General features: G+C 36.9%; 4 protein-coding genes across 7 annotated transcripts; 1 reads left to right on the top strand and 3 right to left on the bottom strand.

The window, feature by feature from the left end:
* Positions 1-742: 742 nt before the first annotated feature.
* LOC17886987 lies at positions 743-2,352 on the bottom strand. The gene is made up of 4 exons (XM_006291589.2): positions 1,935-2,352; positions 1,492-1,650; positions 1,197-1,305; positions 743-1,098 (listed from the first exon to the last, which is right to left on the bottom strand). Exons 1-4 carry the CDS (start codon positions 2,334-2,336, stop codon positions 878-880), a joined length of 891 nt encoding a protein of 296 aa, XP_006291651.2. The 5' UTR covers positions 2,337-2,352; the 3' UTR covers positions 743-877.
* Positions 2,353-3,137: 785 nt separating this feature from the next.
* LOC17887377 lies at positions 3,138-5,188 on the bottom strand. 4 transcript variants are annotated; one of them, XM_023782391.1, is made up of 5 exons: positions 4,258-5,188; positions 4,106-4,177; positions 3,890-3,981; positions 3,573-3,656; positions 3,138-3,461 (listed from the first exon to the last, which is right to left on the bottom strand). In XM_023782391.1, exons 1-2 carry the CDS (start codon positions 5,164-5,166, stop codon positions 4,109-4,111), a joined length of 978 nt encoding a protein of 325 aa, XP_023638159.1. In that variant the 5' UTR covers positions 5,167-5,188; the 3' UTR covers positions 3,138-3,461; positions 3,573-3,656; positions 3,890-3,981; positions 4,106-4,108. The 4 variants fall into 4 exon arrangements, with proteins under 4 accessions (XP_023638159.1, XP_023638160.1, XP_006293212.1 ...); XM_023782392.1 differs by having other exon boundaries at positions 3,899-3,981; XM_006293150.2 differs by lacking the exon at positions 3,573-3,656.
* Positions 5,189-5,678: 490 nt separating this feature from the next.
* On the bottom strand, positions 5,679-7,755 carry LOC17885352 (transcription termination factor MTEF18, mitochondrial). Its single transcript, XM_006292321.2, has one exon. The coding sequence runs from the start codon at positions 7,687-7,689 to the stop codon at positions 6,028-6,030; it is 1,662 nt and encodes a 553-aa protein (XP_006292383.1). The 5' UTR covers positions 7,690-7,755; the 3' UTR covers positions 5,679-6,027.
* A 6,146-nt stretch (positions 7,756-13,901) lies between these two features.
* Positions 13,902-15,953, top strand: LOC17886992 (homeobox-leucine zipper protein HAT3). The gene is made up of 4 exons (XM_006291389.2): positions 13,902-14,350; positions 14,631-14,989; positions 15,088-15,167; positions 15,433-15,953. Exons 1-4 carry the CDS (start codon positions 14,152-14,154, stop codon positions 15,740-15,742), a joined length of 948 nt encoding a protein of 315 aa, XP_006291451.2. The 5' UTR covers positions 13,902-14,151; the 3' UTR covers positions 15,743-15,953.
* The last annotated feature ends 222 nt before the right edge of the window (positions 15,954-16,175 follow it).

Raw genomic sequence — 16,175 nt, 5'->3', positions numbered from 1 at the left:
TCCAGCTCCTTGTCTTCTTAGTTCAACACAAGCACAGAAATCTAACCTGTGTGTTGGCTCTTTGAAGAATTAAGGTTGAATATATAAAGCTTACTCCTTCCCCTGCGCATTCCCATCCAAGGTCGAGCAGCAGTGGAGACCCATTGTGGCTCAAACTTATCAATGCGATCGCCATGGCGCATCATGATAACATGTTGGTGGCCATCGACGTTCGATTTAGTCTCCATTTGCTCTGTTTCTTGTTGCTTCCTTCCTGGCCTCATGATGCAAGTATGTATGTGTACATATAGTAGTAAATTAATAATAATATAGCACATGCGATTAAGGTTACCGTTGACTTATTATTAGTCTATTTGCCATTGTAATGTGAAGAATCAGACATGCGGAAGACTACCTTTGGTCTTAATTTTGTTTGTTTTTTTATATTTAAAATTACATATATATGTTGTTATCTTCATTTGAACAAAACTGAAAGTTGTATTTTATAATTATAGTTTGGAATTTCCAGTTAATAAATGGTCTCATATTTAAATGGTCTTTTTTGTTGCAAAGATATGTTTCATGTTTTTTTTTTATTAGAGAAATAGAAATGTCTTTTTAAAAGTTAATTAATTGTCATATCATCATATAACGGGAGAGACTCTATACCAAAAAAAAGTGATTTTGATTGAACTCAAGTAACTAAATAATTTCTGTTGAGGGAATTCTAACAATTCTACATTGATAAAAAAAAAATTGTGGAATGAAAATTTCTTATCATACAATACAAATTAAATTACAAACACTTTTGGGTTATGTAACTTACTTTGTGTAATAAGAAAAGGAAAATAGCTGATCTTATATTGTTTATTGAATAAAAAAACTGAAACCAAAATAATCACATACAAACCGGCTTAACGGGAGATTGGCTTATAACATGAAGATCATGGATTGGGAGGTTGTTCTCCTTGAAAGACACTCTATGACTAGTAACCACCTCGAATTCCTCAGGTTTACCATCCAAAACCTGCCTTGTCATTTCAACATAACCACAGTAATCTACCATGTACTTGGTTGCATCTTTGAAGTAGTTGTAAAGAGCAACACTTACTCCTCCCCCTGCAATTTCCCCACCCCCACAAAGAAATGGTCTCGAAAATTAGGATAACGTCAGTTTTGGTTTATAACAAAAAGAAAACATTCTTTATTTTGCTTACAATGAGTGACTAAGAGCAAGTTCTCAGAAGGATACTTCTCGGCCAGAGCCTTCACTGTATTGTAATATCGATCCTTGAAGCCTTGTGAAGATTCTCCCCATTGTGGCAACTAAACAGAACCAACAAGGAGTTCATAAATAATATAGATATGAAAGTTCACACACACACATATATATATATATATATAGTCACACACATATATATATATATATATATATATATATATATATATATAGTCACACAAGTACAAAACAACAAAATATAAAGAAAAGAAAACACCAAAGGAAAAAATCACCTCTTTGTAAACCATGTCCACATTAGAATCCACTGTTCCCTCAGGAAACATAGCTTCAAGATCTGAAATCTTGAAATCAAAATTCCCATCTTTGGGAACAACTTCACTATTCATGCAAGTTGTGCTGAGTACCTCGCACAATCCAAATTCCATAGATACCTGAAGCAGAAAAGACAAGGCCTAATAAGACTAAAAGCATCTCAAATGCTTCATTAATTAAAATGACCAACATGGTAATAATTGCCTATTGGAATATTACAGAGTTTTGCTTAGAAAATCAGTAAATCCTCCAAAGTTTCATTATATACGTGTATTTTATAACGCTTCTGAATTAAAAACTAGATTATGACACGGACCAACAACAGTACAACACTAGCATAAACCACTAGACTACAAACTCCGGTGTGGTTTCAACAAATATATAGAGCGATGTTTTGACTGACCTTGAGCTTAGTGTTGTCCATGCCAAGGACGTCTTTAGAAGACATGGCTTTGTGTTCAGGCTCGACGGCGGAGAGAGCGGCAACGACTTGGGAAGCGGTCTGGATGCAGCGGAGGAAAGGGGAGACGAAGACACGGTGAATCGGAAACCCAATCTCAGACCGGATTCTCTGACCGGTTCTAAAGGCACGATCCATACCGACCGGAGCAAGCGGTGGATCCCACGGTCTGGCAGCTGTTGAAGTCCATAGTGGCTCGGACTCGGAATGGGCTTCGTCGAGCCGATCACCATGACGCATCACGATGACATTTTGGTGGCTATAGGTGTTTGGTTTAGCAGACTCCATTGCTCTTTCTTTGTTGTGTGGCCTTTGCCAGTAGAAACGGGGAGGTATTATATACATACAGATGCGAGAAGTGTTTTTAAGTACTTTTTTTTTATAAACTTTCGATGGGTGTTTTCTTTCTCCACAGTAGGAAATTGCGAGGAAGATTATAACACAAGAAAGTTAGGAATAAGTTGCTTCTTAAACACGACACGTTGACTCCCCTTGAGTAATACTAGGAAGTCTACTTCTCTAAAATCCAACATGACCAGAAGCCACTACGAATGATCCGATAATACAAAATATAAAAACGTCAACTGAATTCTTTAGTTAAGGCTTTACACTTTTACAGCATTAGCAAATGGGATTATATCCAACAAAGTTAATTTATTAATTATTTTGTTGTTAAATTTTAAAGATTTAAGGTGTATGTGGTTCATCTTTTGGATTAAAAATGAATCTTTTATTTTTCTCTATACTGTACTAATTTACTTAAGAATATAGTCTTTTTCTTCTACCTTTTTATAGGTCCACATTAGTAGTAAATCTCTTTTTAGTTTTAACAATATGTAATTAATGCATAACAGAAGGACCAAGGGACAAAGCGAGTGGAGGTGATGAATGTCGTGACGAAGCAAGAAGCCTGTGGTCCTTCCATAAAAATATAATACATATTGCAGGATTATATATGATGACACTTGACCATTAAACAGACTCCACATTATATTCTTTATTTACTGGATCCGAGTTTGAACTTTGAACTTCAAAGAGGGATAAGTTTACAACACTTAAAATATCGCAGGAGATGATTTTACTGTTTCATAGGTTTGACCAATTAATCCGTTTTATTAACGGAAATTAGATAAACTCACTTATCAATTTAGTAATGAAATAAATAAATTATGTTGATAATTCTTCTTTTATTTTCCACCTTTACAAATAGGTCAGGCTATCCACTAATCTTCTTCTTACAAAAGAGAGTCCCCAGAGACATAAGTGTGAATAAACAAACAAAAGGCCGTATCAATTCACATCAGTGGCAACAACTAAGATGGCTGGATCACAACTATTCTGGTTCACATTTTATACTGCCGCCGGTTAGGACAGAATCTGAAGCTGAAGTTGGAAGTTTAACTGACAGCAGGAGACAGAGTATTCACTAGTCCAGCGCAATGAAGCCAAAGACACGAATCATTCCCAGTTCTGCATCATCAGAGTACAACGAGAGAGAGTAAGAAGGTGAATGTTTTATACAAAGTGACTCCATTTATCCAAGTCTAGACCTCGAAATCATAGCAACTTCAGAGTTCATACCACCAATACTCTAATGACCCTCACTCTCTAGTCTCGACCAAATCAGGATTTTGAATTAGAATGCTTAAACGCCAGTCATCAACACTGAAAAATCGGAACTTTAACCTTTAGGGTTTAATGGTAAGACACCAATTATTCACTACATCATATATCTACCAAGCAAAGCAAGTCTAAAACTCTTAACAGAAAACAGTTTCTTCTGCGAATTTGCACTCATGAATTTACAAATATTACTGTACTTCAAAAGGCCAATAAGGTAGACAAGATCACCGAGGAGATAGTCTAAATCAAGATGGCAAACAACATTGAATCAATACCTTTTATACCTCAAATCTGTGGAAAGGACTTCTTCGACGCCCCCATCTGGTTTCCGTCGAAGCCAATTCAACAAGATTAACTTCACATCATCCTATATCAATTCAGAAAAGAGTACATTTTTCCCACTTAGACACCAAACAGAACAAATATACATCCAGGCAATTCAAAATATGACAGGAAGAAGAATCGAATCGGATTCATATAAAATGTTATACCTTTCAAGCATGTTCCGAGACCTTGTAAGCGTCCGAAGAAACGTTACCCATCCACAAACCTGGGAAAAGAACCTGAAAAACAAACCCAAGCCAAAATTGTTAGGTCATGTTGAGTGGAAAAGGGGAGATTCATGAGAAATGTGAAATCTTACATCGAGCTGCTTCTGCACATTCTTGGCTCTCTTCTTTGGTCTTCTGCTAGGTTTTGCTCCAGTCAACGCGTAGATATCTTCATCTATCTCCAATTTTGAGAGCGAAATCGATAACCTCGGTTTCTTCTCCTTCCTCTCTGTCGTCGTCGCCGCCATCTTAGCATCTACACCGCTCCTGGATCGAATTGACTCAGTTCGAACCGTTCCAAGAGGTTTGTTCTCCGGTAATGAACCGTTACAGCTCTTCAATATCCCACCGGCGTGTCCAATTGAACGCTTCTTCGTCGACGGTGGTTTCCTCGGCCTCAAATTCCAAGTCTTGGGACCAAAGTCATCAGCTTCCTGACCACCACCGTCGGAGATCCGTTCACCATCAGCATCGATAGCCGGACCAGCTGAATCATCAGCCGCATGGACAGCGGCGACGGCGGGAGGGATATCAGTGGAGACGGCGGTGGTGGCGACATCAGCTGTTTCTTCGTTGTTCTTCGTGCGGATCCGGATGAAGATCTTCGATCTACCGTCCGGCGTCGTTGACTTGGCCCCAGATCGATCTGCGGCGGAATCGCCCTTCCTCTTCTCCGGTCTCAATTCAAAAGACGAAGAGCCGGAAGCTTCATTCACCTCCTCCTTCACCAGATTCCCTTTTCCAGGATTAGGTTCACGAAGCGGAGATCTACTTGATGCCTTGCGGAGCCGATGTGTATTGGCGTGATTCATAGCCCATCTGAGATCAGATAACGGGAAGTTGTGAAGCGGATGGGACTTCACCGGCGAAGAAGAAGCTGCTGCAATCTGTTGCTGCCGTCTAGAGGTTTCACTGACGGTCACCACCGGCGGTGGCTGTTGCGGCGGCGGCGCATCAGAACCATGGATCGGAGGAGGAAACGCCATGGACTGACGGAACATCTATAATTCAATCAATCGGAAAAGGTGGAAAACCCTAATGAAATTAATGAGAACCCTAATGAAATTAATGAGAATTCAAAAAAACACAGAGCCAATGTAGAGAGAGAGAGCATGAAGAAGGAGAGAGCGGCAGTTATGTTATTGCTCTCATTCTCATGTCATGAAAACCCCAAACGAACCAAAGTGTTAACCAAAAAAGGAGATAGAAACATAGTAAATGACTATGTTACCCTTTCTTTGTCGTCGGATTTACTACCGCTGCCACACTGAGCGAGCACTAGGGAATCCAAACGTAAGATGCACGTGACTTGCACCCACCCCCGTTGCTTGCTTTACAAGACTTTAAGACTGACATTGTGTTGTAGTCAAACTAACCCGGACGCACATAACAACGAAGCTCGATAATATTCACTGGCACGTGTGCCATTTGGTCCCACGTTTTGCAACTTAAGTCATTACCACTACTCACCCAGACGTGTAGGTTGACTGGGAGCTCAAAACCAACCAACCAATTGCAATAAGTTGTCTGATTATAAAAGGAAAAAGTAGTAGTATATACAAAAGTTAACTGTAATCTTTCACTTACATGATCTCTCAAGAGCCCAAAAACGGAGTGGTACAGATAAGTTATTATTCCCTCATCTAATAATCGGTAACCACAAATTATCCAAGTGTCCCCATCATTTCTACATCCCAGAAACAAACAAACCTTTCCTCTGCAAATATCCACAAGCAGTTGTTACCTTTTAGAGAGTTTGTAACGTGTGTTTTGACAACAAGATTTTTTGTGTTCAGGTCCAGATATTGCTTCAAGCTGCTGCAAGATCCAACGAGTACTTTCTTCAGTTATAATTCAGTGTATCAGGTTTTCCTGTATGAGAAGCGTTCAAACCAGTGTTTCGGGATTGCTGGATGAATTCCATATAGACGAGCTATGAAGGCCTTTTCGCTCGTAGCTACCATGCTTGCGACTGAATAGCTTTTCTCACTCAACCCTTTCTCCACAAGCCACTTATGGAATCTGAACCTTGGATTGATTCTGTTATCCAGGTCAAACAATAGATAAGCGGGAAAACTCTCTAGGTATTCCAAAGAACTTCCCATCTCGCCACACAGAAACCTTAGCTTATCTTGTATGCTATGCGGTTTCTGGTTCAAGATCTTTGGTGCTGATCTTATCAACATGCATGTCTTTGAGAAAATGACGCCATTGTTTAGTAAGATTTGGAATCGGTCTTGTAGCTCTATGGCGGTACCATGGACATGCTGTAGTACCTTCATGGTCATGCCGTTTTCGCCAAACCCTATTTCATGAAGGAAATCCAATTTTTGAACATTATGTGTTTTGGTTCTCGAGTTTTGAAGCTCCTCCAAGCCTTCTTGATATTCTCTGTCTAAATCTTCTTCGGGATCCATCAATGAATAGCTAGCGAGTAAATGATGATTCCCATTCATCAATCTATCAAAGATCCTTTCCTGTAGATCTAACGCTCTAAGCACATGAGGCAGATTCTTCAGTTTGTTTCTACCAATAACGTATGGGTATTTTTGAGCAACAGCATCCACTTCATCCTGGCTCAATCCAAAATGCTTAAGCATTCCTGTAACTGAGAACACCGGTTTATCTAGATCAAAATCCATAATAGCGGGATTTCGAAGAATCAAAAGAGCAACATCTTCTTTCCTAACACCAAACCTACAAAAATATTCAACCTTTCTCATCAAAGCTTCTTCAGAATATTCCACAAAAAGTGATTTATTTATACCCATCAACTCCCACATCTCTATATTGTCACAACCCAAATCGTAAAAGACCCTAATTTTCCTACTAATGGCGTGCAAAGAATCCACATTTTCTTCAAAAACATGATGTGAATCGAATTCATCAAAAAGCCTCCTCAGCATAACAAACAAACAACGTATCTCCGAACCCAATTCTCCACCTCCCGACAGAGTACGAGGAATCGCTAAACAAATACCAATCACGGCAACAGAAGTAAATCCTAAATCTTTGAGCTTAAGCAGCCTGGATTCAATCTCTCCAGGACTCTGCACAAAAACTAACCTTTCCTCTTTATATAGGTTACCAAGTTTGTTCCAAGGAAACCCGAATTTAGATAACGCACAAGCTGCATCCAGCACACTCCGATCCTCATAGAAGAAGAATTTCTTCTGAGGCAAAAACTCGCTAACCTCGTTGTAATCAATGCCAATGCTCTCGAAGAAAAACACGAATTCGTTAATAGGGTGGTAACTAAGATGCTTCCGGAGCGATTTGGAGAAGGTAGGAACAGAGAAATCAAGCTTGAGGATGAGGTTTCGAATAGAAACAGAGGCGTTCGAGGCAATGTGTTCGGCGTGAGTGTAGGAGAGAGACCTGGTGGTGTGGAGATAGTCTGTAATAGCTTGCTGGGCTTTGCCGATGGCTAGAGACTTGTACTTGGACGGCACTCTTCTATGTTTCGCCGCCGCCGTACTGAAATTGTGGAAGACCGTTGCGAATTTCAATCTAACCTTGAGCATGGTCGAACTTTTTGGGGGATTAGGGTTGACTCCACCCCGGTGTGTCTGGGTCTTTTCTCTCTCTACCCGCTGCCGTCTAGGGAAGACCTAAACGGAATTACTCTTTTGCAATTCATAGTTCGAATCTGATAAGTAATTGAACCGACCAAGATGACAAATTTGAACCGGGAGAAATGTACCGGTTAAGTCGAGAGATTGCTTCGCCATTAAATTGGGCTATGAATTTGCTCTTTTTCTCATTGAAATTTTTTTCTTGGTTTAAAGTGATAAAGGCTAAAAAGAAAATGCATGGACATAAGTTAGGGCCTTATCTATAAGCAAACAAGGGACATTAGTTAAGTGGCCCAAACGAAGATAGAGAGAATGGGAAGAGGTCACGTGCGAGTCACGAGGGGAGTAAACACAGCTGTAAATAATGTAAAGGGGGGGTGTGGGTATAGAAAAAGAAACTGAAAGCCATCATCATCAGATTTGAATGATTGAGGCTTTGATAAGCTCATGAGTGGATGATGGCCCAATACAAATGGTAAAAACGTAAAATTCCCACAAGTATTTTAGTACTACTCGTAGCTAAAAGAAAAAGAAAGAAACTGTAATCAATCTCTCGCTCGCATCAAATGATTGGGAAAGAAATTGAGTGTCCGGTGAGGGAGGGACAACGAGCCACGCGCGACTTACGTAGGACCACGTGTCATTTCCTCCTTTCTTTCTTTGACACGTGTACGTTCTGTCATGTGCCTACCCACGTGATTTTACTCTGCCATTTACTCTCTCTATTACTACAAAAACGATTTCTTTTATTTATATTTTCCTCACGTGGCTTTCACTCGCTCCTGTCCCTTACCTTTTAATCAAATTTCTTTATAATAGTATTTGTAAGTTTCATGTTCATCATAGAACCTTGCTTCCATATATAGAATAGTCACATATACTTCTTATCTTCTGTAAGCACAATATGATTGTGTGTTTTCGATCTCTTTAGTTTAGGCATGACATGTATATATATAGATTATAGATTGTCGTCTTTTAGGAAAGTCTTGCTGCCTATTGATTAAGGATCGATGGAATCTTTAGCTTTAAAGATTTTTTATTTTTATCATTTTTTTTCCTGCAGAAAAGAAGATCTTGTAAACAAACTTTTTAAAATCGGCTTTTGTCTCATAACTTTATTAATAGTATCTTCTTCTTTGCAATGTTTAAAGTATAAATAAATAAAACACACAATAAATTCAAAAAATAAAAGAATAAAGTTAACTTTATTAATAGTATCTTCTTCTTTGCAATGTTTAAAGTATAAATAAATAAAACACACAATAAATTCAAAAAATAAAAGAATAAAGTTTCACTTCATGGGATCATAATTTTAATTACATACGAACCAGTTATAGTTTTTAAATGCATTGGTTTGTTTATGTGTGTCAAACCAAACTCTTAGAAAATAACTGAAGTGTATGTATAATGAATGTGTATTGCCCTTTTATGTTGAGATCCCCATATTTGCATAATCCTAAAAATGATTTGTGTTTTTTGTTCCTAGAAGATGGTCATGGTTATTGTTTTGTAACATAAAAGAAAAAAGAAGATGGTCATATATAGTGGTGGAGTAAGTTGTTTAACAAAATAAAATATAGTGTGTGTAAGTTTAAAACTGAGGATACGAAAACAAAAGGGGGAAAGTACGAAAGATTATTTAGCACATGGTTGGGCACGCACGTAGTAGGACCATATATTAAAAAATAAGTATGACATAAACATTTGATACTATTACTATTAGGTCCGATAATCTACTATTTATGGGCGTTATTAAGTGATCAAAATGATAGCCTAATTATATTTTTAGACGATGCACTACTGTTTACTAATCTAACGACCTCATTATTCGGTATACACATGATAGGTTTGTTGGTCGGCTGACATCGGATCCCTATCTCATTTGTTTCTTACCATAGTAATGATGATGATGTGTATGACTTGAAAACTTTTACACCTAGCTATATCTCTAAAGTTTCTACTTTCTATGTTTACAATTGATAACATGTTATAATTGAACGAATAAATAAATAACTAGAGTCCACTTATAGTTTGACAGTAAAAAATGTCTCCACTTATTACAAATTTCGGTCACATACATTAAGGATATGTAAAATACGTTTTTTGTGTGGTTTAGGAGTTTAGAATGTCTACACAATGATCTAGTGTTTTAAAATATGAAGTGATCATTTAGAAAATATAATATAGTAGTTTTTTGGTCTTACCCAACACAATGATTAGCACAAATGACAAAACGACCATCATAATCAATCGAAATGCTCATATTTCACAGATACACATATGATTTTTTTTTTTTTTTTTTTTTTTTGTCGTCACAGATACACATATGATTAAATTCTATCGACTAGTACTACTGATTAATTACAAAAAAAATATAAAGTGACATGTGCAGCAGATCTTGATATGATTTGGACTAAAAAAACAAAAACAAATAAAGGGGTGTTTGTAACACACGGTGAAGAGAAAAGGCGCGTAGGAGAGATGTGATCAAATGATTGTTGAGAAGTGGGATGTCTGGTCGTGGAGGAACAATATTAACACCGCACGAGTGTGGTCACTTGGGACCACGTGTTGCCACGTCTTACAAAAATCTCACATGCTCATGCACGTGAACGTAGTGTGAATCACCTCTCTCTATTCCTTTCTTTTTATCTCCTTCCCATGGGAATGGATCATGGATGGCCTCCCACTCCACGTCTTCTTCTTCGTAGATCTTCCCTGTCATATCCTCTCCTTTATTCGATTCATTTGTTTTTCATTTTGCTTTCAAAATTTACATGGATGACTATGTATCACATTAAAAAAATAAGTTAGCTTGAGTCATCCATGCATGTATCTTTATCTCATTAAACTATATATCGACTAACATCTAGTATTTTATAACATAGGAAGGGATCTATGTCTTTTTCTTTTGAATATTTCTTACTGCTGTTTTCATTAGCTCGTTCATATTCTCATTGTACAAACGTATATCTCTACCAAATACGACGATCAATTAAAGTTAATTTGATCTTTATGCTGATATATATTTGGTCTAGTGATTTATATAGATGGATCTGTATTTTTTTTTTTAATATAGAAAATCATATACACGCAGCTAACACATAGTCCACTGCTACTGTGTTCTGGACACTTCTTTTGATCAACGGGTCCAAGAAATCATTTTCTTTTTAATTACTGTGAATCAATTTAACCAAAAAATATATTAATTCGTATGGCTTCATTAATAGGCGGTGGTGCCATTACGTAAGTAATGTCTGAAAATATATGTGAAAGACCCATGCTTGTTTAATTTATTGTAAAGCATGCATGATCTATCCACTAGAGTATGTACGTATTAATAAAGAAATGAACCCTGCTTTCATATTTTTCGAGGATATCAACACGTCCCGACTCTTTCTCACGTGCAGATAAAGTATTCGTATACGAACGGAATACTAGATAAACATCTGACGTACGTTCGTAAGTCTACAAGATTTAAGAAGATTTTGATTTACGCTAAACAAAAGTTTATATTCAATAAACTATACTTTATATTTGATCAGGCTTGCGTTCCAAAACCCCTAGCTTCCCAGCTCGTATTTTTAAAGTTTTTGTCTCACCAATTCGTATATCGCAAGCGATGCCACATATAGACTCATCAACTCATCGCTACGTTAAATTCATCTCTAGAAGTATCTTGTTTACACAATCTGGGATTTTTAAAAACTACAACTATTTTTTCTTCTTCTTCTTCTTCTTTTAAATCAAAATTACAACTCTTTTTAAGATTTTAAAGAATTCATTTTTCTTAAAATATTCATCCACATTTCAACTGATATCTAAAGTATCATGTATTTGAACAAAAAGGGGTAGTATATATAGATGTACTACCTTAAAAGATAACTATTAAATGAAATTTAAGTTGATGAAAAGAAGAAATTTCAAGTTTTTGATATAATAAAATGGAAAGGTAACATATATTATGCTATTTTGAATGTCTTTATCTCAATTGTTTACTTAACAAACAAAATGGTGAGGTGAACTAACAAAAATTGTTTATTAAGAAATGATAGTACTCTTCTTGTTAATAATAATCCATTTTAGTTTATGATAAGATAGACTCTCTCTCTCTCTCTCTTTTATTCTGTAACTTTGTTTTCAAATTTGTATAAAATAATAAAGCAGGAAACAGAAACATTAGTGAAAGGTCCTTTTCTCATATCTTGTGTTAAAACCAAACAAAAACCAAGAGAGGTTATTATTGTTATGTAATGGAAGTCACATGCTTAAATAACAAAGGCTGTCTCGAGATCTGGACCGTTCAACATCAGAGATGAACCCATAATCTGCGTATATAAAAATTATTACGACGTACGACGTGATGATGCCTAGGTTGCTTCTCTTTGTAGTAGTATAGATTTTTTTCTTTGCGCATTACAAAACATATATAGAAAAATTTCTATAATCGAAGACACATACCACAATTTAAGCAATACAGTAGTATTCAGGTGTTTGACCCCTTTGGAGATTTAAAAGAAAAATAAAATAAAATAAAATAAAATAAAATACAGTAGTATTCGAGATCGGTTTTCAAAAATCTAATAAATCAACTTGTGAATTAATGGTGGACATAAATGAATAAGAAGGGTTATGTTATAGATTTGGTTTCGCTTGTAAACGTAAAAACAAACATATATATAATTTGTGGGGGCGGGGGGGGGGGGGGTGTTTAGATAAGAAATAAACAGTAGAAGTTAAGAAACTGAGTAAGAAGAAGAAGCAAGTAGTAACGTTGAAAATGAAAGGGGTGACCTGTCTTGTCTGTGGTAACTGCTTGGAAAGGCTTTGAAGAGACTTAACTGAAGGGAGAAAGCAAGAGAAGTAATGATGGCAATATCATCAAATTAACATAATAATAATAATGGTGTCTATTGGAGTCATTAAAGTTAAAGGGGGAGATCAAACCAACAAAACACTTGTCGTGCGTTTTTATTTATTGTTTGACTGACTGATAAATAAAATTTAATAATATTTTTCTTTTGGTAATATTATTACTATTATAGTCATGGTAGTAGTAACTCTTCTTTAAAAGAAAAGAAAGAAAAAAAACATTGGGAAAAAGGAACAATAAATGAAGGGAGGCATGTTGGAATCGCAGTCAAACTCAAATGCCATGCAGTGTTTAGGGTTTTTACCGTAGGCTCTGTGCAGCCTAATCTATTACGATACGACACCGTATCTCTGCTCCTCTCTGATTCCATACCCGTTTTGAGCCCACCGCCTTTTGAGATGCGTAGGACACCTTCTCTCAATAGTGTGAGAGAGAGATAGCATGATGATGATAACAAATAAGGCATGATGTGATGATGATGATGTTTCTCTAAAATGATGATGTTGATGATCATCATCATTTTTTACAATTATTATGATATTATTATTATTGCTTCAACCCACTCACGAGCGCGTGGGTTTTACCGTCTGTCTCTGGTCGCAGCTTTTTAATCCTTTTATACTCACTAGTCAACGGTCAACGACCGAGAAAGCCGCTTTCGTAATGAAAGCCACATTACATAAAAGCTTATTAAGCTGCTCTTTCTTTGTTTTCTGTGGTTTTGTTTTTGGTAATAGTCCTTTTTTTTTTTCATTTATAGATTTTCTTCTTATATTTTGAAACTCGGTTTATTAAAAGAAATCTCTCTTTTTTTATTAGTCTTACTCAATTTCTCTTATCTTCTAAAGTAGAAACTCAGCTTTTCTGTTTTTGTAAAGATAAAGAAACACTTTTAATCTATATGTAGTAAAACCTCACGTGAAAGGATTTGGTGAGTTTATTATTATCTTCGAAGAAATCCTAATAATAATAGTTGAAGAAAACGTTCATAGTTTCTTTTATGATTTTAAAAATAGTTACAACTTACAATATACACAAAACGGAAAATGAGAATAAAGAAAGAACAAATATACTTGGACTTTTCTTCCTTTAATAATTATTATTAACCATGGTTGAAAAGGGTGAAAGTAATGATATAACTCCTGGTTTTAATTTTAACCATGGTTAAGTTTTGAATAAAGAGAGACAGAGACGAAGGAAGCAGGTTTTTATGCAGTATATATCATCATTGAGGTAACAGAGGTCTCTCTGACACAAGTCATCATTGAAACCCTAAGCCTCCCCACAACCCCATATCTCTTTGTCTGAATCAACTCTTTTGCTATATATAAATATATTAGCCATATCTTTCAAACTGTACTGCTGCACAAGTGTAGAGGCAGTGGCACAACAACAACATCTTTATGATAGATAGAGAGAGAACACCATAGAGAGAAAATAGTCATTTATTCATTTTCTCGCTAAAAAAAAACCTGAGAACCCAGAGACAAATTTTCTTCTTTCTTCTTTCTGTTTTTGGGCTAGGAAAAACCAAAAAAATGGGTGAAAGAGATGATGGATTGGGTCTAAGCTTGAGCTTGAGTTTAGGTTTTACTCCAAAGGAGCCGTCTTCTAGGTTTAATCCAATGCCTATGGCTTCTTATTCATCTTCTTCACACATGCATATGCAGCAGCAGAGCAATTATAGCCATCCTCACAAGATTCAGAACAGTTGGATCAACATGTTCCAGTCTTCAGGTACTTCCTCCTCTTAATCAATCGGTATATCACCTGATTTGGCAATAAATATTTTTGACCTTCTTTCAAACGATTTCTTACTATTTATGTGAATCTATTATACATATGCTGTTCGAATACAACAATATATACGAATCTTGATTCATGCGATGTTTATTTTTCTTTGTTGTAGATCCGATCTTTATATACTTTTATATATAATTTTCTTGATATTTATGTGATTTTAATCCTTTTGCTTGATAATGCAATAATCAAGATTCTGTTGACGTAACGTGTGCAGAGAGAAACTCCGACATGAGATCGTTTCTCCGGGGAATCGACGTGAACAGAGCTCCATCGACGGTGGTGGTTGACGTGGAGGATGACGCCGCCGGAGTCTCGTCCCCGAACAGCACCGTGTCAAGCGTGGTGAGCGGGAAGAGGAGCGAGCGGGAGCTAATGGCTGCGGCAGCTGCAGCCGGAGGAGGCAGAGCAGAAGATAACGAGATGGAGAGAGCTTCTTGTTCGCTCGGTGGTGGTAGCGACGATGAGGACGGGAGTGGGAACGGAGACGACGGTTCGAGGAAGAAACTCCGTTTGTCTAAAGAACAAGCTTTGGTTCTTGAAGAGACTTTTAAAGAACATAGCACACTCAATCCGGTCAGTGGTATTTTCGTAATTCTATCGCTGGCTTTTTCTTCAAAAAGTTGACTTTATAACGTTTCCATTGACTTTTTGATTGGGGTCGTCGAATGCAGAAGCAAAAGATGGCGTTGGCTAAGCAATTGAATCTGCAGACGAGGCAAGTGGAAGTGTGGTTCCAAAACCGAAGGGCAAGGTAGACATTTTCATCTGGTTTTAAGGGTTAGTTTCGTAGATTCATCTTAAGTCTAATAAAACAAAAACGTTAACTATTGTTACGATGGATATATGCAATGGTCCATTTTACGACCCATAAAGATGATCCTAACGGGTCCTTGTCTTTAATTAGGAAGTTTAATTCGAGTTGTATTATCCGGTTTAAGAATTAATAACCACCAATGTGAAACCGGTTTGGGGCTCATTGTAATCGGTTAAAGGTTTTTGGACTGATGTGTGTATAGGACGAAGCTGAAGCAAACGGAAGTAGACTGTGAATATCTGAGGAGACGTTGCGAGAATCTAACGGAGGAGAATCGAAGATTGCAAAAGGAAGTGAGTGAGCTAAGGGCTTTGAAGCTTTCGCCACACTTATACATGCACATGAAACCTCCCACTACGCTAACAATGTGCCCTTCTTGCGAACGAGTGGCTGTTACATCATCATCCTCGTCGGTGGCTCCTCCTGTCATGACTTCTTCGTCTCCTATGGGGCAAATGAGTCCATGGGCTGCCATTCCTCTCCGACAACGACCTGCTGCTGGTTCTCATTAGAGATATTGTCCCTTTTATTTTTAGTAGTAATAGAGTCTAATATAGGTTTTGTGATTTGTTCTTTTTACTATTATGTCAAACGATCTTTGGAAGTTCTTTCTTTTTCAAGAGTTGGTCCATGCTCTTCTTTCCTTTGTTTTATTCAGTTTCTATTTTATAGCTGAAAATGGAGAAATCTACTAATGTTTCTTAATTCTTTTTTGTTGTTTTATTTATTCGTAACAATTGGAATAGTTGGGACATGTTTTGCAGCGGAAGATACACAGTACTTATGTACTTTGTCTAAGTTGTCTTCACCAAATCCAGAGTTAGAATTGATTGAATAAAGAAAATGATTGTTGCATAAAAACTGATACTATTAGCGACCGTCGTTTGTTAAAGTTGTACTAGTATAATTACGTTACTTACTTGGCACTTAAGAAAGGGATTTTGT

The sequence above is a fragment of the Capsella rubella genome, unplaced genomic scaffold (genome assembly GCF_000375325.1).
Source record: "Capsella rubella cultivar Monte Gargano unplaced genomic scaffold, Caprub1_0 scaffold_5, whole genome shotgun sequence".
Classification (NCBI taxonomy): Eukaryota; Viridiplantae; Streptophyta; class Magnoliopsida; order Brassicales; family Brassicaceae; genus Capsella; species Capsella rubella.
The sequence above is the reverse complement of the archived record's forward strand: the minus strand, read 5'-3'. Positions and strand labels throughout refer to the sequence as shown.